The 26,886-nt window shown below is 42.1% G+C and overlaps 2 protein-coding genes and 1 long non-coding RNA gene across 7 annotated transcripts in view; 1 reads left to right on the plus strand and 2 right to left on the minus strand.

Annotated features, from left to right (window-relative positions):
* Positions 1 to 5,873, minus strand: part of LOC111253463 (E3 ubiquitin-protein ligase AMFR-like) — a 60,736-nt gene extending 54,863 nt beyond the window's left edge. For all 3 annotated transcript variants that reach the window (XM_086993451.1, XM_086993453.1, XM_022812858.2), the window contains exon 1: positions 5,076 to 5,873. The gene's annotated coding sequence lies outside the window, so the exon portion shown is untranslated. The remainder of the gene's footprint in view (positions 1 to 5,075) is intronic.
* A 10,414-nt stretch (positions 5,874 to 16,287) lies between these two features.
* LOC111252679 (uncharacterized) lies at positions 16,288 to 24,644 on the minus strand. Of its 2 annotated transcripts, none has more exons than XM_086993636.1 (6): positions 24,018 to 24,644; positions 22,999 to 23,341; positions 22,159 to 22,537; positions 21,141 to 21,732; positions 18,963 to 20,799; positions 16,288 to 18,735 (listed from the first exon to the last, which is right to left on the minus strand). In XM_086993636.1, exons 1-6 carry the CDS (start codon positions 24,021 to 24,023, stop codon positions 18,647 to 18,649), a joined length of 3,246 nt encoding a protein of 1,081 aa, XP_086849762.1. In that variant the 5' UTR covers positions 24,024 to 24,644; the 3' UTR covers positions 16,288 to 18,646. The 2 variants fall into 2 exon arrangements, with proteins under 2 accessions (XP_086849762.1, XP_086849763.1); XM_086993637.1 differs by lacking the exon at positions 24,018 to 24,644 and adding an exon at positions 23,546 to 23,634.
* A 19-nt stretch (positions 24,645 to 24,663) lies between these two features.
* Positions 24,664 to 26,414, plus strand: LOC147755027 (uncharacterized). 2 transcript variants are annotated; one of them, XR_015330627.1, is made up of 3 exons: positions 24,670 to 24,894; positions 25,086 to 25,216; positions 25,543 to 26,414. It is a non-coding gene; the product is annotated as an uncharacterized LOC147755027 (long non-coding RNA). The 2 variants fall into 2 exon arrangements; XR_015330626.1 differs by having other exon boundaries at positions 24,664 to 25,216.
* The last annotated feature ends 472 nt before the right edge of the window (positions 26,415 to 26,886 follow it).

Here is a 26,886-nt window from a genome sequence, read left to right on the forward strand (position 1 = left end):
CCACGAATGAAGTGGCGGTTCATACAAAATAACATAATCAATAGATCGCCTGATTCAGTATCTGGTATTTCTTTGGTTATGTCTTCATAGTCATTTTTGCGAATGGAATTATCGTTTTGTCTCATGTACATTTTTGAGGTTCGGTTTTAGTGAGGTTAGCAAGTTAATTACCTATACTAAATACAATGTCACTGCTTACTAACTACCACATATATGTTAGCGTTATGTGTAATAACACCCCATATATCTATAAAATAGCAGATCATTGCTCGGGATTTTAAAATCTCTGGTTATCATGCGATAACCCGGGATTTGAAACCCGGTACTTACTTTTTCTGGCTACATGTTGTAGAAACGGCTTGTTTTTACTGATTTCAACTGTATTAAAACATACTACAGCTCGGATCTTTCACATCCTTTGGACTATTTTTACATATCATGACAGCGTCATCTAAACGTTTAAAACTGCCTTCACTTTGCCAATGATAATGCTAAGAATAAGATTAGAACATGCTCTCCATTAACGCCCTACGTTCGGCAGTTAACATTTTTCTTTTGTCTTTTTTGTTTAATTTAAAATGATTGCTTGGGTAATATAATTTACGTACGACAAGATACTTCCAGAATAAGGTTTATTTTCTGTTGACTGAGTGTGGCGCTCAACCCTAACGGTTAGAGGTGGTTCCGTCTGTACTTGTAAAAACACATGTATCAGTAAATAACACGTATTTGATAAACTAAAGTCACTGAGACGCAACACGACAAACAGCAAATGAATGATGTTGCAAGTACGATGTATTAAAGGAGTTGAAACTACGCTACCTCAGTGACGACCTAAACCGGGTTGAACTTTGTTAGGTTCATTAGAGTACGTGCAAACTAGTAATCGCACAAATCTTAACGAGTAAGCGAGAGACACAGATATATTCGGCAAAAGCTCCATTGACAGACGATACAACAAAGCTATGTGATAATTGATGATGGAAGTTTAACTACAGCCGTTTATCTTTGCTGCTGTTTTTTTTTATATCCAACAATTCGACTGGGATCCCAATAGCAAATATCGGCAAAGACGGGCTCATGTTTGAGTGAGATCTCTGTATGTTCTCATACTGTTAATAGACCAGCATCGATACCAGCAATAGCAGTTTATTCGAGGTATAAATCAAAGAGAAAGGCGGCTTCAGGCCACTTCGAATAAGACTCATTGTAAAAATTCTAGCTGCCACATAACACAGTGGTAATACTAGTTATTGTTTTTTAGATGGACAAAATACGTTTAGCTGTTTTCCTATATGACTCGAAAGATCTAGCTGAGGACATGTTTATAGTAAAAAAAATCAGCAGTGCCGTTGACCTCAACTATTTTTATTATACGTAGATAACGTTTAGAAAAACACCAAGGCTGTTTTACAAGGCAAACATAGAACACCTTTTTCCGGTTTGTGTAGAAACTTTGGAAACAAGATTGGTCAGCTTCTTCATTATTAGTTGCGCTATTTCTAAAAGATGTGCTTATTTATTGGGCATAATAAGCACATTGATGGACTGCAGAAAAACAATCATCGAACTCGGGTCATATGCCTGTCAAAAAGAATACAATTTGCCCTTAAGTAGTAATAAATTTACCGTAAGAAACTGTTTTTCCTATTATGTTTCTTACTTGTTATTCTTGTTTCTAGACGAGTGTCTGGTAATCGGACATGATAATATTGCATGATTACGCACACTAAAATTAAAATACAAATGCTAGATCAAGCTGAATCAATTGGCGCCTGCCGATTAAACTCGTAAGAAAATGGGCTCTTACGCTCGTCAATACAATTTGTACCTGCGTCATAGCAACTCAACTTTCTAGAACAATTTTCTGCAGCCGCACAAACTACTTAGCTGATAGATTGCTTATGACTCTAAATCAACCAAGAATTGCCCACTCCGCACAATTTCCCATCGAGGGCTGTCATGTAAAAAATATATTTATAGGTATAATTTCTCCCATGCAGAGGACGAGGTGCGCCTCTCTGTGAAGCTATGCTCACCCACATGTGTCCTACAGCTTTTGGCGTGTGCGTTTCATCGTCCTAGGGACGCATACGATTCTATGTACCTCTACACCCTAGAAATCGACAGCATACGTAGTGCCAGTCATTGTCGAAGGCCTCTGAAGATTTCCAGAAGCCCCTTGAAGCTATTCAGTCGCAACGATCGACAACAATCGAAGGCGACCAAAACATAAATAAAGTTAAAAAAAGCCATTTTTTATTGTTGTGGCAATACGGCCCACGTGTAGCAGCAGAACTGACAGCAGGTTTCAAAATCTTGACTAGTACTAGTGGATTGGCACGGACAATAACGTTTGTATTTAGCGGGCAAAAGATGAACGTCGTTACGCTACTTATATCGATAGGGCAAAACGTCGCGCTGCACTTATTATGTTCTAGACCATAGGAACACATTGGTGGAACTCAATAAACACTGTGATCATAATTCGCATTCGGCCATGCAGAATATTATGCAGATGAAAAGAAAAAAAAACGTTGACAGTGAAGTCAGGACACAACAGGAACTAGTTCGGTTAATGTAGGGCCGGCCGGATCTATCTTACCCAATATATTTGACTACACAGTCATGCGACAATATATACAGTCATATACGCATGTCAGCTAAAGCTACAGCCGATTATCGGTATTCTTACCTAAATGACAATGACTCCGACTAAACAAAAAAGGTCTCGTTAATCGATCTTTGCCACAGGACACGACGATCCTGGAACTTTTATTATTATAACATCCTACTGCCACCTTGTGACTCACCTAAACTCAAGACAATTAAAAGTGCGCTTGTTTCGATTGCGCTCCTCTGTAGCAAAGGTCGCATGAGCCATAAAAAGAGATTTTCTTTATTAGGTCTAATAATTTTCTCTGTTATGGCTAATGGTAATTAAGAAAATATGTATATTAATATTATTGATCGTTATGAAAAGCTCTGTGGGGCAGAAAGCCAATAATAGGCTGCTTGCACCGCGCAGGTTTCTCGGGAAGCTTCGTTCTGCTTCAGCCCCTCCATCAACAGTTACGCCTGACTGTTTTTCCTTGCGCGTTTTTTGGCTTAGTCAATTGAGCTTCCCTTGTCCGGCGAGCTCCTCGGAAGAAGTGCCGTTTGCCAAAAGTGCACATCTCCCTTGCTGAGCTTGGGAGTTCCTTAGAATGTGTGAGTTTTGTGTAAGCCTCATCAAAGATCTCTGCTTTCTCAGTGTAAAAGCATTGTTGTCACATGTGTGTTGTCATGTGGCCATTGAATGAAATGAAGGCGTCTATAGCTGCCGATAGCTTCTCGAATAGTTTCTGCAAGTAGCTATCCGCCGGAACAGTTTGTTCGAGCTTAGAACATTGATATACTGGCAGCTATCTATGCCGGGATCGATTTTTCAGCGTAACGAAATTTAGCATTCAAATGTACGTTCGTCAACTTTTCGTTGGCCAAGGCGATTCTAATTCATTGAACGATAGCAAAATATATACTCGTCATCCGACTATCATAAACATCCTACGATAAAGAAACTGGTCTTCTGTACTCGCATAGTTCTGTGCGGTACGAAAAAACCTGTTTGTTATTTGTTAGCAACTCAAGTTGTGTCGCCGATGCTTTCAGAGTAGCTAATAGCATCTAACTCACAGGGCTCGAAGTCGATCTTCTCTAAGCGTATTAAGGTGATTTAATGGCCGAAGTGCGTGTGGTTCGGGCAAATGAAGAAAACTCATAACGTAATTTAAATACATACAAAAATGTCAATTTGAATTAATTAAAAAAATATTGGCATAAGGCATCGGTGCTTGTCATCCAGGTTTCGTGGCATGCTGTTGGTAAACTGGAAAAGTACCCGTCTATATCATGAAAACCGGTTTCAACGGTCTCACTTGATCGGCAACTGGAATCGTGTCTCGAAGATTCGAGACGCTAGTCTTTGACGCCGTGTACCAAAGGGTCAGCGGACGCCATTTTTTCAGACACGACAAAATATTACTCGCCAGAAGTGTGGCTTAACAAGCGCTTCAGTTAGACTTATGCAAAAACTTGTATTTTACGTATACCGCATGTTTTAGGCTCTCAGTAAATCGATTGCCCACGTATAGCAGAATTTTCGTTTGCAAATTAAAAACATTAATACACGAACATCATTCTATGTCACCGTTATTGTGGAGCACTTTTTTATAGGATCAAGGATAAGAGCTGCCAAATACTCATAAGCGCAAAATAGCGATGCGTTTATCCGTTTTGCAGAAAGTTACGTTCATCAATCGTTTAAGGCACGGCAGACTTTTGAAGGTCGTTTGGGCTGGTCTTTTGTTTCGTAGGCCCAGTTTCGGAATACTTCCGCTTAACGAAATAGACGTTCAATAAACTTCCTTCGTCTTCACTAATAGAGCTCTTTCACTTAGCCGAGATTTCACTTTCGACTCGAAACACAATCTGCAAACACTACACACCCTGTAGTGTGACAAATGAAGTCTGCCTTTTCGCCTGAGCCTTAAACGACTTATCTGATCTTACGTGACCCGCGCATTGACTAGTTGCCCCTAGGAGACCTTGTGACAGTTCAGCAGTGCGTTTGGGGTAGTCCCAGTTTTTCTCTCCATAATTATAATGGGTTTTAAAGTATCCAAATGAGCTACACTGTACGGGATAAATTTCAAACACCAACTATGATTTCATACAAGAGTTGTCATATAATATCCGAACGGCAGCCGATCTTTGCACACCAACAGAACCATCGAATCGAAATAAAAATCAATCAGCAACGTCCTCCATGAAATGCTAGAAAATCGAAACCTAACCTATCCAACAACAAATATACTATTATTTAGCAACATATATATTTTTACACAATCTTTGTACAGCTTTACGACACTTCTACTTAATTCAGCCATTCTAGTGGCCCATAGCAATACTACTAAGGATAAGATACAATTGTACTTTGTTTTTATTGTATATTTGCCTTGGGTTATATTATTTACTATTCATCTTTATCGTGAGCGTGCGTACATCGTAACACAGTGAAATTTCTGAACACTCACCTGGTCCAAGGGCTTGTTCGAATGGAGCAGTCGGTAGCACAGATAATTTCAGCACACGGCCGGAAAATGTGAGTCCACTGCGTAAAAGTGCGCGAACGTGCAACTTCACGAAAAAAACTTACTAATCCGATGGGAATGAACCGCAGCAATCCACATACGGGTACGGTGGTTCGGTCCGAGTTCAGTAGCGACGGATTTTTATGATTTTTTCGCGTGATTATTATACGCTAAATAGTCTTAACCAATCGAATTCCACTGAATCAAGATGCTGTCTCTAATTTTGCACCGATGAAGATGTACCCTTCACTATAAAATCCAGGTTACAGACGCAGCATTTCAGCACAGGGATAATCCCACTTGTTATAAGCGCTTAATTATGCAAAGGCTTCACAAGGGAGGCAATGACCCAACGAAGCCAGCGGCTGTGAACTTCGAATCGAATCCCTGCTTAAGAACAGTTGAAATCGTCGCTGTCTTCTTTTATTTTAGAAGAGTCGTCTATTTCCTTTCAAATACCAAGTACGAGGATAGAAGCTTACTTTGATTTAATGTAACCAAACTACTGGACCAGTCGAACGATACAAAAGAATCCATCACGTTTTAGCAACAATCCTTAAATTGCAATTGAACTTCCCCGGCAGGAACTCTGGGCCTAGTTTATTGTTCGGTGACTCTTGACTCGAGAAGTCGTTCCCGCTACAGTTCTCTAGATCTGCAAAGAACTTTGATGCTTCTGCGCTCGTTGTTCCTAATAGCGCAAACGTATGACAGCAAGCAATGCTCTGTCTGTTCGTAGCGGCACCGACAGTGGTCTATTATTGTTTCTATCTGGTGGTAACGTTTTCTAATGACGGGAAACGCCTTGTCATCGCGGTGAACAGCCACCGCTGTGGAGAAGGCGCCGGTGAGGAGGGAGACTCGCAACTGCTAACGTGGTTTGCCTGTTCAGAAAGTCTAGCACAGCAAGCTGGCCAGCAAGAGTCAACAGAAACCAAGTAAACATCAAAAAAGCAGCAGCAACAGAAGGATTAACAATATTAGCAGTACTAAAAATGCCGGGTACAGAAAACTGCAATAGTACTGCCAACAGCGGCGGATAGGATGGCCAAGTCGGCGGTGTCAGCGATAGCAGCGGTGATCGCAGCGTCCAACAGAGTGAACAGGTGGAGCCAGCCAGTAAGATAAGCGGCACTGCGCTCCTAGGGGCCTCTATGTTCCGAGTTCTGTGTCCTATTCCTGAGTCGAACAAGGCAAAATTTGGGGACGCCAACAAAGTTTGTAGCCCATACAATGACTGTGCAGCGTCAACAGTAGGGACATCATTAACGGTGACGGCGAAAGCGGTTCCAGCCGTTAAGGTGGCTCGTTCCTCGGCCGCCCCCCAAAGGCCCATGAGGCTTTGCCCCTTACTTTCATTTGCCGTGGTATTCGTGCACGCGGAACCGACTTCACTGTGCCACTGAAGCACCGGCTTGAGACGGATTGTTACTATTGATAACAACTCATGCTCCGACCGATGCTTGTTGAAGTCGGTTTAAGTTTGCTGATGTCAAGCGCAGCTCAAACAACTTGAGATAGCGCAAGCAACAATACATAGACGCTGCAGTGCCCTTGATTAACTGGTTGGAGCTAACTGCGCGAATAGCTACACAGATCGACCTATGACTGGGATTATTATTACAAAGAAAAATAGTATCGAAATATCTCGTCGAGCTGCTACACCGTCTCATCGAGGCAGACTGTGTAGTTTTCAGCATCAGCGCGATCAAGACGGATACGCGATTACTACCAGTGTGAGCCAGTGGCATTGAGAGGCAGCGCGGTTTGAAGCCTATGACCGAGCAAAATAAGCCAGATCAAAAAATCCTTGTATCACCTAGATGTGCCTGACATTACCGGAAACAAGCACATATAGCAAAATAGTTATTCCTGTCTGAGTGAACTAGCTGGCAGTCCAATGTGCAGGGTAAAGGTAGATGTCTGAAAGGCAACGACGGAAAACAAATGGCCCCAGCTGCAGAAGATCGCGTAAAAAGGCAATGAGAGAGAAGTTATATTGCTAACGTTTAGTAAAAGGTTCAATTCTTCGTACCAGCGGTAAACGGGACCCTTTTTTTAACAACAGGTAAAGTATTTACACCGATCTACCTGTAGTACAATGGCGCGTTGCCGCTCACGATAGTCATTTTAAATAAATCTTGTTATATCCTTAGTATATCGATACATAAAAATGTTGTTAGAACACCTTCCTTTGTGAGTTTGCTTTGTTATCTGTCAACAGTATTTTAGCTATTGTAACTTTACCTGTCCTCTGTAACTCTGGTAAAGTAGACGTCGGTGACTCTGACAAATCTACATCAAACGGTCAACAAACAAGTAAAGACTTTAAGACCTGGCTAGCTTGAATCTTGATTGGTTTTATTTACCCGAACTCACAACCAGTCAGTCGAACTGTCACTGGAGGATTCGGATGACGGATCGGAAATGTTTTCGCTATGGATTCTATCGGATCTGGATGGCTAGACCTTGTATTTCGATTATATTGAACCTCACACAATACGGCACCTATTTTGTAACGGACCGTGTTTGCAGTGCACGTGTTATGAAGCTGGAAACGTCTTCGGCAAGTACCATATTTTCAGGTTTAAAAGCCTTGTTCCAACGTTCACTGTTTTCCATTATAGCAGTACGACTAACTCAGAACTCTTTCTAATTTCAGATTGTGGACGACTTTTACGAATGGTTATATCATAGCAGAAGATGAAAAATTCACTCTGTATTCCTTGTTTCAGGAAGTTGCCTAGGCAGATGGCTAGACTAACAGAATCGTGTACATTTGATTGCCATTCTTTTACGCGTAGATATAGCAAGTAAAAGCCTAGCTTGCCTAGTCAATTGTGGGGAAGATCGGGAATACAGCTGTAGAAGATACGGCGTACTTCGCCGAATCTCTTAACGTACCTGAACGTGATTTGGTTATCCTATTAGGTGTACCACTAACACGTATATTCTGATATTCGAACTGCGCAGTTCCAATTGGGTTACATTATAGACATACAATTGTGTACATTATAGACAGAGTTTCACTTATGCCAATATGCCAGATTCTATACTGGGATCGTATAGGTATATGAAGGATACCGCGGACATTTTTGTGCGGTTTCCTTCATTGTAGCAATAAAGATGAAGTGGTTGGCCGAAACGTGTCTTTTTTAATTATCTTCTGTAGCTAGCTGGTGCCACAGGAATTAGAACTTCGCCAGTCTCTGTGTGCTGTAACGGTCAAGCCGTCAGTTTCTCATCCCATGATGGAAAGTACTAAACGATTCGACCTAAAATAGGACTGAGGGATGATTTTTTTAACTATGTAATTTGCTCATAGCCGAGACGCGAAAGTCTTCTGATTTTAGTCGCTGGAGGTAGTTTTATCATAAAAAGAGCGATATCTCGCCCATATTCGACGGCAACCCATGTAAGCTTTGGGGCATATATGTTCAGAGCTGAGAGCTGCATCTCAATTCCATCAAGGCCTACTCGGCATCGTAGACGGCGAAAAAATGGAAATCTATTTTCAAAACCTCGTCAAATAGCGATCTAAGCCTGTATAGTTGTAATGTTAATATAGTGGAAAAATTATGCATTTCTAGCATCAAATATGCCTGCCATGCGTCCTTAAAGATAGCGCAGAATATAGTTTGAGCCTCTTCTCGATCGGGATGTCTTCTAACGAATAAGGCAAGATATAGGTTTAGGGTTTTGAGAAAATTATATCTGTGGGCTTTTGAAACCTCCGAGCTGAGTGGGAAGCTCTCCCGCATACCCCTCCCCCCACAATTTGTGGATCGTATTGTTGAATTAAAAAAACATTGCAGCCAAATTTTTCATAACATATTAAACAGAAAAAAAAACACACTGAATATTCTTAGTTTCAAAACATACTCCCCTATTAAGCCAAAATTAGATTGGAGCAGTCTTCAATATGGCCCGATGATGACATTTTCCTGTTTATGCATGTGGTATGGATATCGTGGCCTAGTAGTAAGACCAACAGTTCAACATGTCTACTTCTTATTCTCTAAACGACTTTATTTCTCCAGGTCTTCCCTAATTGTCAGATTGTATCTTTGACTTTACATTCTGATGAAGTTCTTTTAGAGTAGCTCCCCATTTTTTTGTATAGAACTTCATTTTGGACTTCTCAATTAATGCGACTTCTATTACTATCCTGTTTTCTAAAAGGAATTTAATATTCGCTAATAGCAGCTCATCCAACAAGTAAATATAAATGGATATTACATGTGATGGAGAACATACTTGCGGGGTTGATCTATTGAACACTTCAACGAATCGTGAATAATATCTACCAATAAATTGATGTCCTTTACTTCAAAGTACCAGCTTCGTTGGACCGGTAATAAGTTCGTGTAGCCAGCTTTATAGAAGCTTTTCGTGCATCTATAGAACCTATGCGGCACATTCATTTTTCAGTTAAATACGCAACGACTGACCTACAGGGCTTGGGCTAACGGTTCGCACTAGACCCATAAATGTACTCAAAAAAAGTCAGTATTCCATTATTTCCTATTGTACTTAACTATAGCATTTAATTCGAAACGGTTTGTAAGGCAAAAACAAAATATGAGGGCATAAATTGTGTCTCCCATTTAGTACAAAAACAACAATATTGATTTTCGAGTCTAGCTAGCGTTGCCATTAAGGATGTATGGTATTTTTGGTCTGATTTTTCTTCGATCTTAGATAATAAAAAGTCCTTCATCTTGTATAGACTCATTTATAATATCTGTGATACCAATAAGCATTATACACACAAGTTTTTCAGATATAAATTATATTTTTTTTGAGGTTTTGAACACTAAGTCAAAATTAAACAGGCATTGGAATAATCAGTGTGAATGAACCTAAAAAAACACTTATAAAAATGACGCATACGTACCCAAAATAAATATATGAAAAGACAAAAAGGTGTACATAACTAATCTTCAACCTAAAACCTATCAGCAATTTCATTGGGCTCCATTAGAGCAATCAAACTAGTACCCGCTGAACGTCAATGATGCCAGTGTAATACACAGAAATTAAGCGATGTCAAATAAATTCCGTCTTTAAATAATTGATTCCAACCCCTAAACGTTTTCTTCGTCATCGTGCTGAATAGATCGCTACCATCGGTTAAGGCTGACTAGTGCTTCACCATATAGCGCAATTGCCAATTCTGTCAAAAGCGCCACAAACGACGAGCCTTTAAAAATACTCGTTTATTTGCACAGATTCAAAGATTTCTGCTAAACCCTAGAGAAGCTTTTTATTTTATTCGATGCAGATATTCGAAGTCCGCGAGCCTGGCTCGCATCACTCCGAACTCGGAGCAACTGCGCAAACCCGTGCCCGACCTAGCAGACGTTGTCTAAAATCGAGCTTAAGAGTCATTGATGCTGCGCGGCGTGCTCAGGGGTGCTAACTCGAAGGTCGGACGTGCGCAAGGAAAAATCAGTTGTTGAAATTCTGTTACTTGTTGCAATAAATAGTTCATATATACGTTGACCAAAGGATATTTTTGAGAGCTACAATGTGAAAACAAATATACTAAACATGCATGGCAGCTTTATTTTCGATCGCCCGATCTTCTGTGGCTTGTTCAAATCGCACAAGGTTCGTTTCGCGGCTTCGAAAACGACGCCTAACAACAGTACTTGGCCTAAAACATAAAAAATACAACTGATTAGATACCTCAAAAAAACGCCCGATAAATTTCAACGACAATGTGCTCCCTGTAGCTTAAAGTTAACGATATATTTTTAACGCGACATAGCCATGGTGAACTGGGAACAGCCACAGCTGCGGTGACGCTCTTTCGCACAAAGACAAAAGTATACTAGGCCAAATTTCGCAACTCGGAATCGGTTTTTTTCGCTGTAGGCTGTAACGTAAGTTTCCTTAACGGGAAAGGGATAGTTGCAGCGGGCTCGCTTAACGAAACACAGCTATGAGGCCCCTTATAATCCGATTACTCATATAACATGGCGCTATTTCCAACAACCAACCAAACCATTATTTCTACTTTTTAAGGTAACGTAAAGAAAGAATATGATATTATTCGACTCGGAATAAGGAAATCCCTAGAAAAACCTCGATGAGTTTTAAGCCTTAGGCCTGATACCTCTGGCCTTCGGATCGCTTGCAGTAATAATATTATTTCCTACAACTTAGCTTTGGCCAGACGATGCTAAATAGTAATATGTGTAAAAGTATACGTAAAATGTTACTTAATTTCGCCAACATTCTCGAAATTAAACTTTACAATTAAGCTACTTACTCCATTGGATTGTCGGTCCTTGTTTGTCAACACCTCCATAACTCAGTCACATTCTCAGGTAGAAATAAACTAAAGAGATAAGCGGCTACAAACACTTCAGTTTTTTTTCCGCAGAATAAAACACTTGCGTTGCATGTACATGCAAAACTATCGCTACTCGTTATTCTATAGATTTTCTGTGTTAGTGATTTCTGGGAGCTGTTGTTTCTACATAATCTATAGGCCAATGCTAAATGTTTCACTTGTAGCAAATACACCAAAGCCTCTAAAAAGTCCATTGTACTACATGTAAAGCTACGTACAGATGTTGATAACTTCTATAATACTGTGTAGTGCAATATATTAGATTTCATTGTAGTTTCTGTCCTTCACAATCGAAATGACCATTTCACAGTAGCCTACTTTTCCGGTAAAACATTTTTTAACAAAAGTAACGAACAACAGACTTTCAGCCATGCCAGATTTACTGAAAGTACTTAGCGTGCTGGGACCTGTTTCTTCGCTGAGAAATGTTCTACTCGTCTGACCCGCTCGATAATGGTCAATTATGGCAAAAAACTAAACATTGTCAATGTAGTGCGTCATCGGCAAGCTAAAGAGTGACCCGGGTACGTGTAGTTTAAACGAAGGATTTGTGACAGATTGACAAGGAACGTTTGTTGCATGAACTTCTGGAAGACAAAGGTCACGAGTGTCATCTGACAGTTTCTGTTTCCAGCCGTAATTTCTTATTGATCGGGCTTAGGTTGAACCGAGTAAACTCACATGCTATACAAAGAATAAATCCTAGACGTTTTTGCGCAGGGTGAAACTATTCTCGTTCACAAAAGCCTGACGTAACGCCGTATTCGATAGATAGTTTCTGATCAGATTCGAGGGAAGTAACGTCCTAACATGGTTAGTGGTGCCCACGCGGCTGTCAAGAAGTTTTGAGCTACGAATGATTTCGTATATGGGTATATACCGATACGATAATCACATGTATAGTAATAACGTAATTGAATGAAACGAAATAGAAAAGTGTGGCCTCGTTTTAAATCGAACTAAAATACGAGCTAAAAACGAAGACGACTTCTAATTTAGCGGAGCCGTTGTCAATTTAATCCTTTTATGTCTGTAAAAAGATCTAAAATGTTCCTCTTCTATCTTATTCGAACGATCTTCACGGATGACAATGTCACTAAGCACCATAGGAGCCAGCACAATGGCATTCGAGTACGAGGAATACAGGAGTAAGCAACCTGACCAAGGAAACACAGTTCAAATCTTCGCCTCTTTCTTAAAGAGTTTGACCGGCAAATGTGTCTATCAATATCTATATATTATAAAAGTCTGTATTAACACACGATAAGTATGTTTAAATAATAACAAGTTAAGGAATTAGACCCGTACTAAAACCAAATAGGAAAAAGGTGTTAGAAATGTGTTAGTCTAACTTGACCACGAAATTAACGTTATAACGGCCAGCGTGCTGCAGTAGATATCATAGTATAATATTGTTGTTTGTCAGTTAATTATTTCCCATTGATACGAGGTTTTTATAGGGGTCAGGCACAGTAGTAGCGGGTTGCATTGCCGCATTCCCTAGGGCAACAACTTGCTTTAATGATAACTTCCACATTTCTGTTGTACGAGCGTAAGGGAACCACAAAATAGGCCGCAAAATATATAATAAGTTTGCATGGGTCATTCTATACAATGACGTGGCCCATATCAGACACAGCACGCAACAAACAACCGATAAGGAAACGAGTCCATTATAGCAATCTGTTATTTTACAACGTACCGAAAAACCTAAACCAGCTCAACTTAGCTGTTTGAAGTAAAAACAACGAGTATCTATAAGTAGCCTATTTGATCGGCAGTCAAGTATAGAATTAGTATTTAGCATAACTGATTTTTGAAATACTACAATATGCCAATTGAATCGGCTGCTAAACTTGTACGGATAAACCTGATTCATGAGTTAACTGAAAATACTACGGGTCTTGGAGACATTGGAGAGAGTTAACTTTTTATTGATATAAATTATGTAGCATTCATGTATCGTTAAAAGAACGCAGGACCGCAACAAACATCCATTTGAGTCCGAAAAAGCACACGATCATTTGAAAGTAACTTCTAGAGTAACGCTCCACGACAGTACAATGGCAGCATAATTGCCTACTAAATTTAAGGGCACGTAAGTTGGTCCGGGTTCGAAGCCGGGCGAATTCGTGCTGAAGGCTGGCCATGTGAAGCAGAGTCTCGTGTTTACCGAAATAATTCCATTCAATTCAAGCCCATCATGGACGAAGCAAGCGGGCACAACTAACTTAACTAAAAGAGAAACCAAGTTAGCGGACAAACGAAGCGCCTGAAACTATTGTTGCTTATCGAAGCCTTTGCCATCCCGTCACATATTTTTATTTACCGGAAAATTTGCTCAATGAGGTTTCACGGTGACCTCACTCGTCTGACTAATGTTTGGCACATGATTCCATGATAGAAGATTGTGCCTTGTAAGCGGCGAAAAGCACTCTGGAAGTGTGCATTCTAATGACTATTGAAATTAGAATATGCTATTTCTGTGACTGGCGATGAAAAAACTCAGGTCATGATGGTCATACCAATGGTGTTCAAAAGGGGAGATTAGGGAGACTTCTTTCCAGTAAAGTAAAACGGTAAGTGGTAATTGTTCTCTCATTGTTTTTCCTCAGTCTTACTCTCATCATTTTTTTTCGTTAATTTTTCATAGGGATTCCCGCAAACTTACGCTAGATACGCTCATGCTTTTTACCAGCATTCAAGTCCGTATCAACACAAACGTCCGTAAAATGTCGGAATAAACAGCAATAAAAACGAGTAAATTACCTAATACGGGCTAAGTAGTCAACTGCTTGGCCCATGGTTTATACTGATGAGTTGAAACTGAAATTGCACCGATATAGTACAGAATCGTGGAAAGTGCGATACGAGGGGAAGGAGCACCACGGTATTTCCCAATAACCCTTCTTCATTGAAGTCACTTTCAAAATGACAACCGAATTTATTATCATTAAATTCATCAGTACTTCATCAGGCATTTGCTACCAACTCAAGGTCAAAAATACAGATCTCCTATATACTATGCTTGGTGAAATTAAATATGGCGCAAATCGTCTAATTACTCTTAACACGTTAATCGCGACTCCGTTTTCTTTCGGGTCTGCCTGTATCTCTCCTGGCGATTCCCGAACACATCGGAGCGACATTTGTATGTTAGCTAACTTCTCTTGGTGCCACACGCGATTCAGTGATCAATCACAGACCCAACAGCTACTATGTTTTCGTCAAAGCACCCAACAACTTACTACTATCTTGCTTATGTAGTTATATCTATAGCGGATTGATGGTACCTTGTACCATTTCAGTAGATCAAACGCTGAACCTGGCCGTCTGCGTGATAAGTTAGATGCGTCCACAACAAACAGTTGCCTTCTTAATACGACATCACTGAAAATGAGGATTTCGGCATCAGCTATTCGTACGGCTATCGCAACGACCGTTTCTTATTCAATGTAGCTCATTAGCTGATAATAATAACAATAACAATAATAATAATAGAAAAACGTAACCAGCTTTCAAAGAACGACTGTCAGATGCCATGCGTCCTGTGCCGAAGTTAAACGGCATTTAGTCGTCATCGCGTTCATAGCGACGGCGAAATAGGTCAGATCCAGCTGGCTCGACGAGGTATAACAACCCTTTCCCCTCAATATAGTGAAGCGAATGGCTGTTTCAAGCGATATAGATGTTCATTATATATATATATATATATATATATATATATATATATATATATACACACCTAATAATTGTTCTTTTCGTGCACTTGTTGATGAGCGTCGGACTCTACAATGTCGAAAGTCGTAATAATCGTCAAACAACCTTCCGAAGCTTCCGTGAAGACACATTCTAATACTAGACTGCTCCTGGAACGGCGTATGATATCAGAAAGAATTACTGCATAGGCCAGCTGTAGGTCGGGTCTGTTAAGGAACACAAGCCTATGAGCTCGGATTATGTAATAAGGCTTCGAGTAATCGAAGGTTGTCGAGGCATCGAGGTGTTGCAGTCTAACTGCACTACAACAGTCTAAGAATAAACAAATTGAACTTTATGCATGGCGGACTTATATTTGGCCGCCTCGAATGAATGCCTTAGCTTCTGAAATTTCCCTTTAAATAGAAATAGGACTCACCTTTTTTTATTTAGTTACTGTTTCAATCGAATATGGTTGGAAATCTGTTTTTAGTAGTCACGCCATGTAGTATTGCGGTACGTAAGAGTGGTGTTTCAAAAACGTACGTTAACGAACCAGTCATATTTAACGCTCGGATGTCATTTACTTCCGTCGGGAAAAGTGTGTTTATTGGGTTGTCTACCTGGTATTGCAACAGTCAGAACCCTTGGAGGAATTACTCGAACGGATGCGAAAATAATAACATTATAATATTCCCTTTGCTTGTTGATACTGCATTTATTTAAAATTTGATTTATTTATTACGAACTTTAGCTTGAAACGAGCTAAAAGAAAGTACAGTGGTCTTTTTCTCGTTCTCGTTGGACGATAAGCAACAAAAGAATATCAATGTATGAAAAAATTGATATCGATAGATTTGGGAGAGTTATCGAATAGAAATGGTCTTTCAAAAAGCAAAATAAACGTGGATGTCATATAAGAATTTTTCCAACGTGTACTAATTAGTCATCCGTTAAGTCCCACCACTGCTGGGTATGTGCCACCGTAGTACAGGGCCTCATTTGGCATTTGCAGATTCACCTCCATCGTCCGTCCCCTGTTTTAGACTGGTGCCAGTTGAACGACTTTTGACTGCTGAACAATTATTACACGGCTTTTACGTCAATATGAGCTAGACTTTATTTCGAGACTAGATATTCCCTTCATTACGGTCCTGGCCGCAACTTTCTTCCTCTCTAGTCAGCATACGGGTTATTATCAACGAGCCTTCCTTATTATTGTTCTCCATCATTCTATCGTATCTTGTTATTATATTTTATTAATGTTATTATCATTTCATAATATTCATGTTATTAGCATTACTATCATCCAGAATTACGGTTTAACCATCGTCAGCCGCTGTTCCAGTGACATGATTCAGATTTGGTCGACTTGGGCATGGCGTGCTTTTCATAAACGGACCCTCTTTTTCTCCTCATTTGTCCTTTTACTTTGTTATTATTACGAATCTGGTTTGTTTTCTGACCCCTCGTTTCCTTGTTTATTTCAAACGCTGCATGCATATGCTATTTTTAGCTCGTTATGATCATCACTCGACAACATATTTACCATAAGCCCAAATCCCCCAGGCTCTTTTAACTTCACACCGCAGCGCTAGTGAAATCAGAACCCAAAATGGCGTAGATGAGAGGGCTACTATAGTTGGCCGTATTATTCCTGCAAATCCCTTCCACATACACGACATGTTTAGCTTCACCGTTATCTTCCCGTTATCTATTAGCCGGCGGAAACTACCCTTTTCGTCAAGTAACTCTTCCTTAATTCGTTCCATATGTTTGGTAACTTCCGGTCCCGCCTCGATTCTTTCATCATCTCCCGTAGTGCATTGTCCGCTTTATTGACATGGCCTGCTCAATCAAACAAGAACACGTAAAGTCTCGCCGCAATTGTTTATACGCAGGTTTGTTTCTATGTTGACAACACACAACTCTGGCGTACCTTATTTTCACAATCAGCTTCATCAAGTGCTTCTTTTTTTTTCGTAGATGCACACGCTCACGTTTTGTGTCAACCTTCCGTGCAGACGCGTCCTAGTACTCGATCATCAGCTGCGTCACAATGGCAAATCTTACCCCAAATCCTTTTCGCTTATATATCCTTTGCTAACTCAAGTTCTGCTTTCATTTTTGTTTAGTTCATTCTTTATCCTCATCTTTATTATATTTAACCATTAGCGTAATAATTCCCATAATAACTCGCTGGTGTCTATTCACAGGTGTCTCGCGATTTCCCTCCCATGCTGTTCCACGAGTTTTTCTTCTTTTCCACAATCTGTCCACCTTCCGACCACTTCTGCTGGTTCATAATTTATTTTGTTTGTTTAACTTAGTTTTTTTGACACGGCGATATGATTACTATTTTTTTAATCATTTACCTTTGTGGATCACTTCTACATTATTATTATTATTACATTTTTTGAAACTCAGTCCGCTTGCGTTCTCGCTCACTCGTAACCTCTTACATATTTATGTATCTACTCTAATAGAATTTGTGTTTGTGATTCTTCATTTTAATTCTTTATTCATGAATCTCTGCTGTGACAGTGAGTTCTCCTCTAGCCATAATCTTTTTAACCGCAATCGGCATTCCTGCTTTACATTTCCTATCTGCAAGGCCCGCTACCGCAATACGACCTGGCTTTAATATCAGCCTCTTTTTCGACCTGTATTGGACTCATCCGCTTTCCCTGTCAAGCGTCTCAATCCCTCGGCTTTCCTATGGTCCTCCCGTCTCCCCTATATATAATGTCCTCGCTTCGTATTATCAACGTTCTCCAGCCAACAGCCTTCATGTCTGCCTCCCGAGCCTCACTGTCAATGAACTAATTAATGTAATTACTGAATTATTATTATCAATGAATGCGTGAAGGAGTGCTCCGGTGCTTCGATGATTGAACGAATGGCTCTTTACCATCCTATCATTACTATTAATATGGTAATCTCCGACATCGCATTCGCTAGCTATCATCAGCATTATCATTTTGTTGTCGACAATAAACAGACGAATTTTTTTTGTGACAATCATCACGACCACAGGTTGAAAAAGTGGAAATCTGTATATTAAATAGAAACCGACTTGCTATTATTAGCAGTATTATATTAGCTATACGGGACATAGAATAGGTGGTAATATTTTATGCGGACGTTTTAGGAACGTTTGGCGTCGAGAAACGTTTGTTTAACGGGTAAAATGTTTAGATCACTCGCTTCTAGGTAGGTAGGTAGGTAAGTAAGTAAGAATTGCTGCTTAGTGGTCTTCTTCCTTAGCATCTGTTTCATGCTCTAAGAAAAAGGTTGGAAAGTTCGATGATAGATAGAAAAGTGACGAATGCCATAATGTGTAATGAGACGTGGAGATATCGCCGAAGGTCGGGACCAACAACAGCGCTTGCGTTGGTACCCTTCAGTATCCCCGTTCTATCGTAATAGTTAGTTTTATCCTGTGTTTCTGTCTCTACAAATTGAGAATAGAGGGTCCTGCAAATCGGACCTGGCCCGGCGTTGCACTCCCGGCAGCAGTTAATGGAATGACCCCCGCTACGCCTGTAAGTAACGCAAAAGCAGATACTTTTATAAGATATGGTAGTCATCCGCGACGCTACACAGAGCGAAAACATGGGTAAAGGTTGGTTTCAATAAACTACAGTTATCTTACGCACCCAGTTATAAAAGCAATAATCACCATCATCATCATCGGATAACAATCAACAAACCACAGCAATCTTACGTTTTCCATTTAGTTTTCTAGTCTAACATCACATCATACCCACCGTATTGGGCGTTTGCAGGCGTCATAATTGGCACGGACGTTGGGCAGGTTGTCGGTGGCAGGGCACGACCCGACGCCGATGCTCCTCCGGGCGAATAAGCCGGAGGGCCATTTGGCCCCAAAGCAGCAGTGCTCGTACCCGGTGCAGGTGCATACGACAGCGTGTAATACTGGCCCGTCGGTCGGAGTGCGCTGTAACAATAGATCGGCCCCGCCGGGGGCCACACCGACTGGCCGTACTGGGCGCACATTGGAGGGGCAATCACAATCTGTTGGCCGGGAGTAGCAGGTACTGCATGCGCGTGAGCCGCTGACGCATGGGCGGTGGGCCCGGGACCTCCTGCCGGACCAGTAACCGCGAGGCCGATGGGTGTCGCTGCGGTTGCTGCGCCTCCGCTGGAAGCCGTCCCCTGCGGCAGGGGTGTAGGCAAGAGGCACTGTCCAGGCGTCGCCGCTCGCATAGGAGCACCTGGTGGAGGGGGCGGTGACATCACCTGTGCGCCATTCATTTGATGATTGATGTGGTGATGGCCTGAATGCGCTGCAGCTGGATGCGGGTGGCCCATAGCTGCCGGTACCCCCTGCACACTTTGTACATTCGGCACAGCCTGCAGTGCTTGAACAGTGTGCCCGGGTGGCAAAGGTAACACCTGCCCATTCGGTCCAAGTGCTAGCATTGGTGGTGAGACGCCTGGAGGAACCAGCGGCATACTCACTGAGCCAAGTAATGGAACAACGCTGCCATGCTCACCCGGCACTCCGTGTTGACCCATTTGGGCCATCTGACTCATCTGGCCAACTGGAGCAACCTGGGCGATCTGTGTTGGTTGCAGTTGGGCTCCTCCGTGGCTCCCAGGCGGCATCGAAACTGGCTGCCAAACCGCGCAATGATTCGACGGAACATAGTACATGGTGGGTGCTGGAGCCGCAGCAGTGTACTGCTGTTGATGGTTGAGATACGTGGCGATGCCCTGACTAGTCGTAAGTTGGTTGACGTAGGGTGGTACGTGTACCCATTGCTCGGTAACGCCATGTGGCGGGCCGTTCATATCAGCCGCTACCGGCTGGACAGCAAAAAGCTGTCCTTGTGTATGGGCTGCGGCAGCTGCAGCAGCATGCGCCGCTGCCGCAGCCGCATGTGGATGTCCTCCACCGTGCACATATCCATGAAGCATCTTATCGGGTGTGTGGCCATCCATCGTTCGGTAATCCACCAGACCTGCGTGACCCTGGCTTCCCTGAGGACTCTGGTGCTGTTTCCAATCTGGTGGCGATCGGTTATCTTTGAAAGTTTGTGCGTCTCGCTGATTGTAGTTTCTTCCGCCACCGCCGCTAGCACCTCCACCACCTCCGCTGCCAGCAGCACCTTGCCGAAATGGCATATGAGCTCCTCCACCACCTGAATGGGGTCCTCCACTTCCGTGAACTATCCCGCCATGAGCGCTTGTCTGTATGCCAGCATGGCCGTAAGCCCCGTGAGCAACACCTCCGCCGCCAAAGTGCTGCTGGTGCTGTTGCGAATGATGCTGCTGCCCGCTTCCCGAAACGTGATGATGATTGTTATGATGATATCCCTGCGATCCACCATGATGTCGACCCGATCCACCGCTGACTGCCGGCCCATTGTGAGTCTGGGCTCCGCCTCCTCCAACGCCCTGCGAGTGCGGAGCGTGCACCAGGTGCGTGTGATGATGATGATGATGATGTTGCTGGTCGTCCCCTCGGTGGCATTTATTACTGTTGTTGTTCGAAGAACTACTATTGTTATATTGCTGTTGTGGCTGTGGGTGATCCCGCGTCCGGCTTGGCTGACTACGCACTTCGTCTTTTTTCACCTCCTATTGAATACACGAAACGGAACAAAGAAGCCAGAAAGTAAAATCAAGAGAACCGAATTTTTAAGTTTAACATCACGCTCCAGTATATACGTTATGTAGTACCTGGATGTTGTACCTGGATGTATGTTGATTTTCTTTGTATTTGTAAAAAATATTTCTCGATCACAGGTTATACCGTGGTCATGGAAAGTTCGTTGAGAGTTTAAATAGGATCATCTTATAGTAAAACGTCCTTCCTAAACACAAATTCTAATCCTATGAAAGGTTGTGTTATAATCTTTAGTAAATACAGCCACGTCTACTACTGAACCATGTGATCTCAATTTGTCTTTATCACTCACCTGTACAGCCATGTTTTGCATAGAAACAGACAGTTGATCCGCCGGACTAATATTCGTACTGCTTTCACTGCGCCGCTGTTGTTGCTGCGGCGGCAACTGTTGCGTTTGTTGCAGCGGTTGTCGCCCACTTTCACTGTCACTAGGAGCGGACCTCTTGGTCGTGTCCTCCTCGATCTCCTTAGCCTTCTCTGCTGTATCGCTGCCACCTTCGACGGCAATGTTCAGTCCGTTGTTGTCTTTTTCCGACGAAGGGCGTACCGTTGCACTCGTGCTTGTACTCGATGGGCTTGGATTGTCCGGGTCACTACCGCCATCATGGACGCTGATACCGATACTGGTGATGCTTTCGCTGGTGTCGTTTACGACGGCGGGCATTGATGAAACGACTACTGAAACAACTTCCGGCGTCGTTCTGGCGGCTGCTCCCGAGATAACGAGCTCGCCCGAAACAACACCAGGGGCAACACCTTCAGCGGGTATCACAACTCCACGTGGTGACGGCAAGAGCGATTGGACAGGATCGACCGGCGATGTACTCGTTGATAAAGCCGTTGCCCGGTCGTCGAGCGAGCCGCCTTTGAAAATGCGTTCTCTATCAGAGATTAAAAAAACGGCAAATATTAAAAAACGATCATCTAAACAGTTAGGTTAGGTTCTATTAGCTTGAGGGGTGTCATCAAAAATAGCTTTCTTAGTTGATCGTAATAGGAACAACAACTACAGTGAGGGCTTCAGCGGACCCTTTTCTCTTAAAACAATAGTTCCGGATAAATGCATGATCCTACAGATTCTGTACTCGTCACATAGAGCGTTATGCACTAAATAGTTATATGTAAAGCTCACATAGTATTTGATTTTGTTGATTGACATTCTCCATTGTGCCGTCTAAACGGACCACCAATGGTCAGACCAGAAACCGAAGCTCCCGCTCCAAACTTCAAACATCGATGATTGCCTTTATGAGATACACGCAAGCTATTTACGAGTTGTTTACCTGTGAACTCTTTAACTAACGTACCTGACTAGATTGTAATGTTCTTCCCGTTCCTCCATTGAGCGACACCTTCGGCCCTCGAGACCATGGAAGGCTTTGTTACCGCATCCGTCCGACAGCCAACAAGTCCTGCCGGACGTGTTGTCCTTATCGTCCTTTTCTTTCGAATTGTCCCGCTTTAGTATGTTAAGCTTTTTCACCGACAGCATGGCGGGATCACTGGTCCAATGCGGCTGGCAGGAGGCCGACGGACGGCTATCAGGCCCACCGGTTCGTCCGGTCGAGTACAGCTCGAGTGGCGGACTGTTGAGGTACTCCTGAAAGCGTCGTTCAGGCACGCGACTATGCTTCGTCTTCGAGACAATAACGGACTGACCGCTCGTGTCGACATTGTGGTCCAAACCTGTATTTTGAAGCGTACGGGTGTATAATGTGAACAGAGGGAAGTTAGCGATAGATCGAGTGCGAGAGAGAAAAAGTAGTTAAAAATGTAATAGCAAAACACGTGCTACATACAGCGGTGTCAAATTATGAACATTAGACATTAACGACTTGATGCTCAGTTTGTAAGATCTGTAAATAATAGTTATATTTATAAATCAAGGGGGAATTTGCTAGGGCAAAAGTTACTGGTGAAATTATGAAAGACTTGAGCTTTACAATTTTTTAGTAAACTCACACAAAAAAATCTCGAATTTGTTTTCTGATGATAACGTTTCCTACCCAAAGAGACTCAATCATTGCTTAGATGTAATGATACACTACTAACAACAGTTAGTACATTCGCGGGGGGCTAGATGTAGCAGAATCGCAGGGTTGTGCCAATGAAAAGACAACGCATTTTAAATCGAATCAATAGCTCACCAAAGAAAGCTGCGCATCGATGCACAATCATTCGGTGATAGGAGGTCATTGGGGAAAACTTGTGTGAGGTCCGACCCTGGTCGTTCAGTAGCGCGATAAGGTCCTGCTCAAGTCGTAACATCATACTACGTTCTTTGTGGTTTTTATGTAACGTCTCGACGATAAATGCCTCCAGATCGGTGCCTGTGCTGTCTGTGAATGACGCCGTATCGGTGGAGGAGTCCCGCGACAGCGGCCAGGTCGAAGATGACTCCACGGAGCTCGAACCCTGTGAGCCTCCGGACCAGGTGGTCAGATAACCCATGTGAAATTTGTGGCGTCGCTGATGCGCGCTGTTTACACTCTGGTTGTTTACATTAAAGCGCAGATGAAAAAAGAACTTTATTATATATTCAAATGTCAATTAAATGTCTTTTGTCTGATACTATACATTGTTACAGATACCAAAAGAAGTCATGTGACATCTTAGAACGAAAAAACAGAGTGAAGGTACACATCTCAAGTCAGTTATTTAGCCATTAACAACGTATTTATGTTTAATATCAACATTTTAAATGCCAATCCGTATTAGTTTGAGAAGAAGTTTAACTGGTTGACTACACTTTGCGCTAAAAGACAATGATAGCAGACGAGAAAATTGTAAAGAGCTGTTTGGCTGTCGCCATGACAACCATTGTTTTTTCCGGCACAGGCTTTTCTAGTAAGGCCGCTTTTCTACAATTTAGTACGATCTATTGTATAGTCCTGTTGCTCAAGAACTAGACCAATAATAAAATGGCGATGGAAATTCCACTGATCATTCTACATGTTGCTGTTGTTGAGTTGGCCAATTTGCAACATCGTAGCATTGAAAATAACTGCACGCACTTTATTTCCATGTATTGAAGATCTCTTTAGACTATTAATTGTTACGTTGCCAACTAGCGTGGCTCCAGGCAACATGCAGAACCCGACAGTCGTACCTATCATTTGAGTTTTACAGATTCGAACGCGTATGTCTGTATGCACCCAAAACTTACCGCCATTTCGACGATATGTAACGCTAGTTCAGATCCGCTTAGAATCTATGAAATCACATTTAACTCGAGATTTCCTTCTGCTGCTGTCGACACCGTCGTTAACCTTTGACCAATATAAGTCATAACCTAGTCTTTAAGAGGTAATCTCTCAATGGCCTTTTTGCGTCGTCTTGTCCTATAAATGCATTAGAAAACAGCATCTATATTTTGAGCGTCGATCAGTTTTGTCGTCGTATTCATCCGTACGCTCAGACACAAACGCAAGGCCGAGCAAGCACAGAAGTGTCGCTGTGCATCGCACAGTACCGAGTGTTCAGACCCAGAGCGTTTCAGATACAACAAACTCCATAATATTACTGCTGCTATGGCAGACACGATCGATCTGTGCTAAAAAATAAAAATTTCCGCGCGTGTAGGCACTGCACAGTTATCAACATGTGTGGTCTAATGTAACTTAAATTATAAGGCGCAGGATCGATGCACTGGTCGCACCTGGTCAGGCCCGAGATAAGCGAACTGTCAAATGAAACAATAACGCTGGCAACGGCGTTTCTGCTTCTAGAGAAATAGCATAGCGCCGCATCTAGTGTGTATTGATTCGACACTGACCACATGATATCTATGAACCAATATGTAGAGAAGTCTATGTGCACCTCAAGTTATAACACAATTGCACGTGACGACGGCTTTCTTCTTTTTCCAAGGCGGCACCCATTAGTGGTTATGCTATTGTCGTCTATGCAAGATTTTCATGGTTTTCTCCTTTATTTTGCTACGTAAGCAATACAATGAATTCTCGTATGCGGTTTATGTTTGTTGATCAAATTCATGGTGCAGACGAAGGGAAGAGCTTCAGTGGAAACAGGCTGAACTAAAGGTATAATCGTTCTTTTTTTCGTACCCCGTTGCGGTGTTGCTACATGTTTCTCGCAACCTGTTTAAAGTCGGTAACACTAAACGAGTTCGAACGTATTATACATGTAAGCTCGAAATTTCCGTATGTAAGTGTCCGCCGATAGCTCAGTGTACCCCCGAAACCTAAAAGCAAACATACCATCGACTTTATAGATGAAGATGCTGAGTTGTAATTCAAACTACTCTTGCGCGCCAGTCCCTTCAGTCGGTCGATACCGAATCGATTTAGGACGTATTTCGTACGCGTGGCTCATTTTACGGCTCATTGTGTATCATACTTGCAGGTAATTTTTGATCAGTCCCAATAAGGAAAACAAGATCTGGTTCACAGTTCAAGCAAGCTTATTTTAAATAGAGAAATTTTCTATTTGAACCAATCGGAAAATGCACCCCTCGTATCATTACTATCCTAGAGTTTTCCCACACAAACTAACAGCGCATCCAAGCACGATACCGCCAACAGCGCGTTATAACGATACCTTGATTATATATGTACCAATATATTAACTAATTACTTCGATTTACTACGCCAACTGTGAAACATTTCTAATACTGGTTTCTTTTCAAAACGTTCCATACATCACGTTTCCGTTACCTTGTGACTACAAAGAAAAATTCGAAAATCTGCCACGTCTGTATACAAATTAACGGCACTGTCTGGGCCCAGCAGTGACACTTCCACAGAATAACCATGTATCGGCTACGTGGTTGCGTCTAGGAAAGTTTAATCAAGGGCCTGCGAAGGAGCGCCTGTACTGGTTTCGTCGTGCGTCTATGCTATAGGACCGGCCCGGGGAAGACCCCGGCGCTTACCCTGCGCAATTGGTCACACATTTTATTTACCCTCACATATAAATGCGTGTACGAGAGTGGATTCACGAGAAGTCGACCTTGTTATATGAACGAGACGGCGAGAAAGAGAAAGAAGACGATTCTGACTCTGCGGTTTCAGTATCAATTATAAACGGATAGGCTTTCCATTCTCAATGTCAGCGGTAAACCAGCCGTCCATGTCGCTCACATCAATATGGACCAGTTGGGGCTGACATGTAGATCGGCGACAAAGTCACTACGCCAGCCGACTACGCAAACGACGATGAGTAACCATGCAGCAGCGCATGGAGTACGGCCACGAACCAAGGTCGTAAAACCAGCAGTCAACGTAAGGCTGAGGATACTGAGCGGGGACCGCTAACCGCAACAGATTCGAACGATTCTCACTCCGGAGTAGGTAAGAGGTGAGCTTAACATTTAGGCCCAGATTAGGCGCTGGTGTTGATAAAGACATCATTCAGCGTACCAAAGCCTGTTACATATTCTAAAATGTAGCTGCTACTTGGGTGTTATCAATAGCCTCTTGATGGCGAAAATAATAGTTATTTTAGCCACTGACAATTTTTTTTCTCAGTAGTATATTTCACTATGCAGGTTCGTTATTTAATTAACGAGTAGTAACAATAATAAACTGATTGGCACGATTTATACTGAGCGAATTCAACTAGCTAGCTTGCTAAGGCAGAAATTATCTAGATCAAGCACAAGACAATGAGACGAAGAGAAACTATATTTCAATCGTCCCGTGTATTGTTGGGCTTGGAATAGTTTATATCGATTTCAACACACAGCGGACTAGCCAAAATGAACAAGGCGTATTGCCTCCAATCCTGAACACAGCTTCTGCCAAACTCTATGCATAAATCTATATAGATAACGTTTGAACACCTGTTCGCCAGTCTTCAACTGCGTTCTCAATTTAAGTAACTGATAAAATACGGATTCGCTTGGCCCTTGTTAGACATTTTGCTTCCTGCAACAACACAGGTAACCACAAAAAGAACACAAATATATATACATATGCGCTTTGAGTTGTCACCTCCGTTCGGTTAGTGTAATTCATCGCCCTTTTTTTGTTAACTTAGCCTGTACAGCGTAGGTGAGCAAGTTAGCTCCATAT

This window comes from Varroa destructor, unplaced genomic scaffold (genome assembly GCF_002443255.2).
Source record: "Varroa destructor unplaced genomic scaffold, Vdes_3.0 BEIS01000006.1, whole genome shotgun sequence".
In the NCBI taxonomy this organism is placed as follows: domain Eukaryota; kingdom Metazoa; phylum Arthropoda; class Arachnida; order Mesostigmata; family Varroidae; genus Varroa; species Varroa destructor.

Bases quoted from the DNA above. Each gene is read 5' to 3' on its own strand.
- LOC111252679 (XM_086993636.1), bottom strand. The intron at 21,733-22,158 runs GTACGTTAGTTA...AATCTCTGATAG, and splicing joins GAACATTACAATCTAGTCAG to AGAACGCATTTTCAAAGGCG. The intron at 20,800-21,140 runs GTGAGTGATAAA...TGTATTCAATAG, and splicing joins TGCAAAACATGGCTGTACAG to GAGGTGAAAAAAGACGAAGT.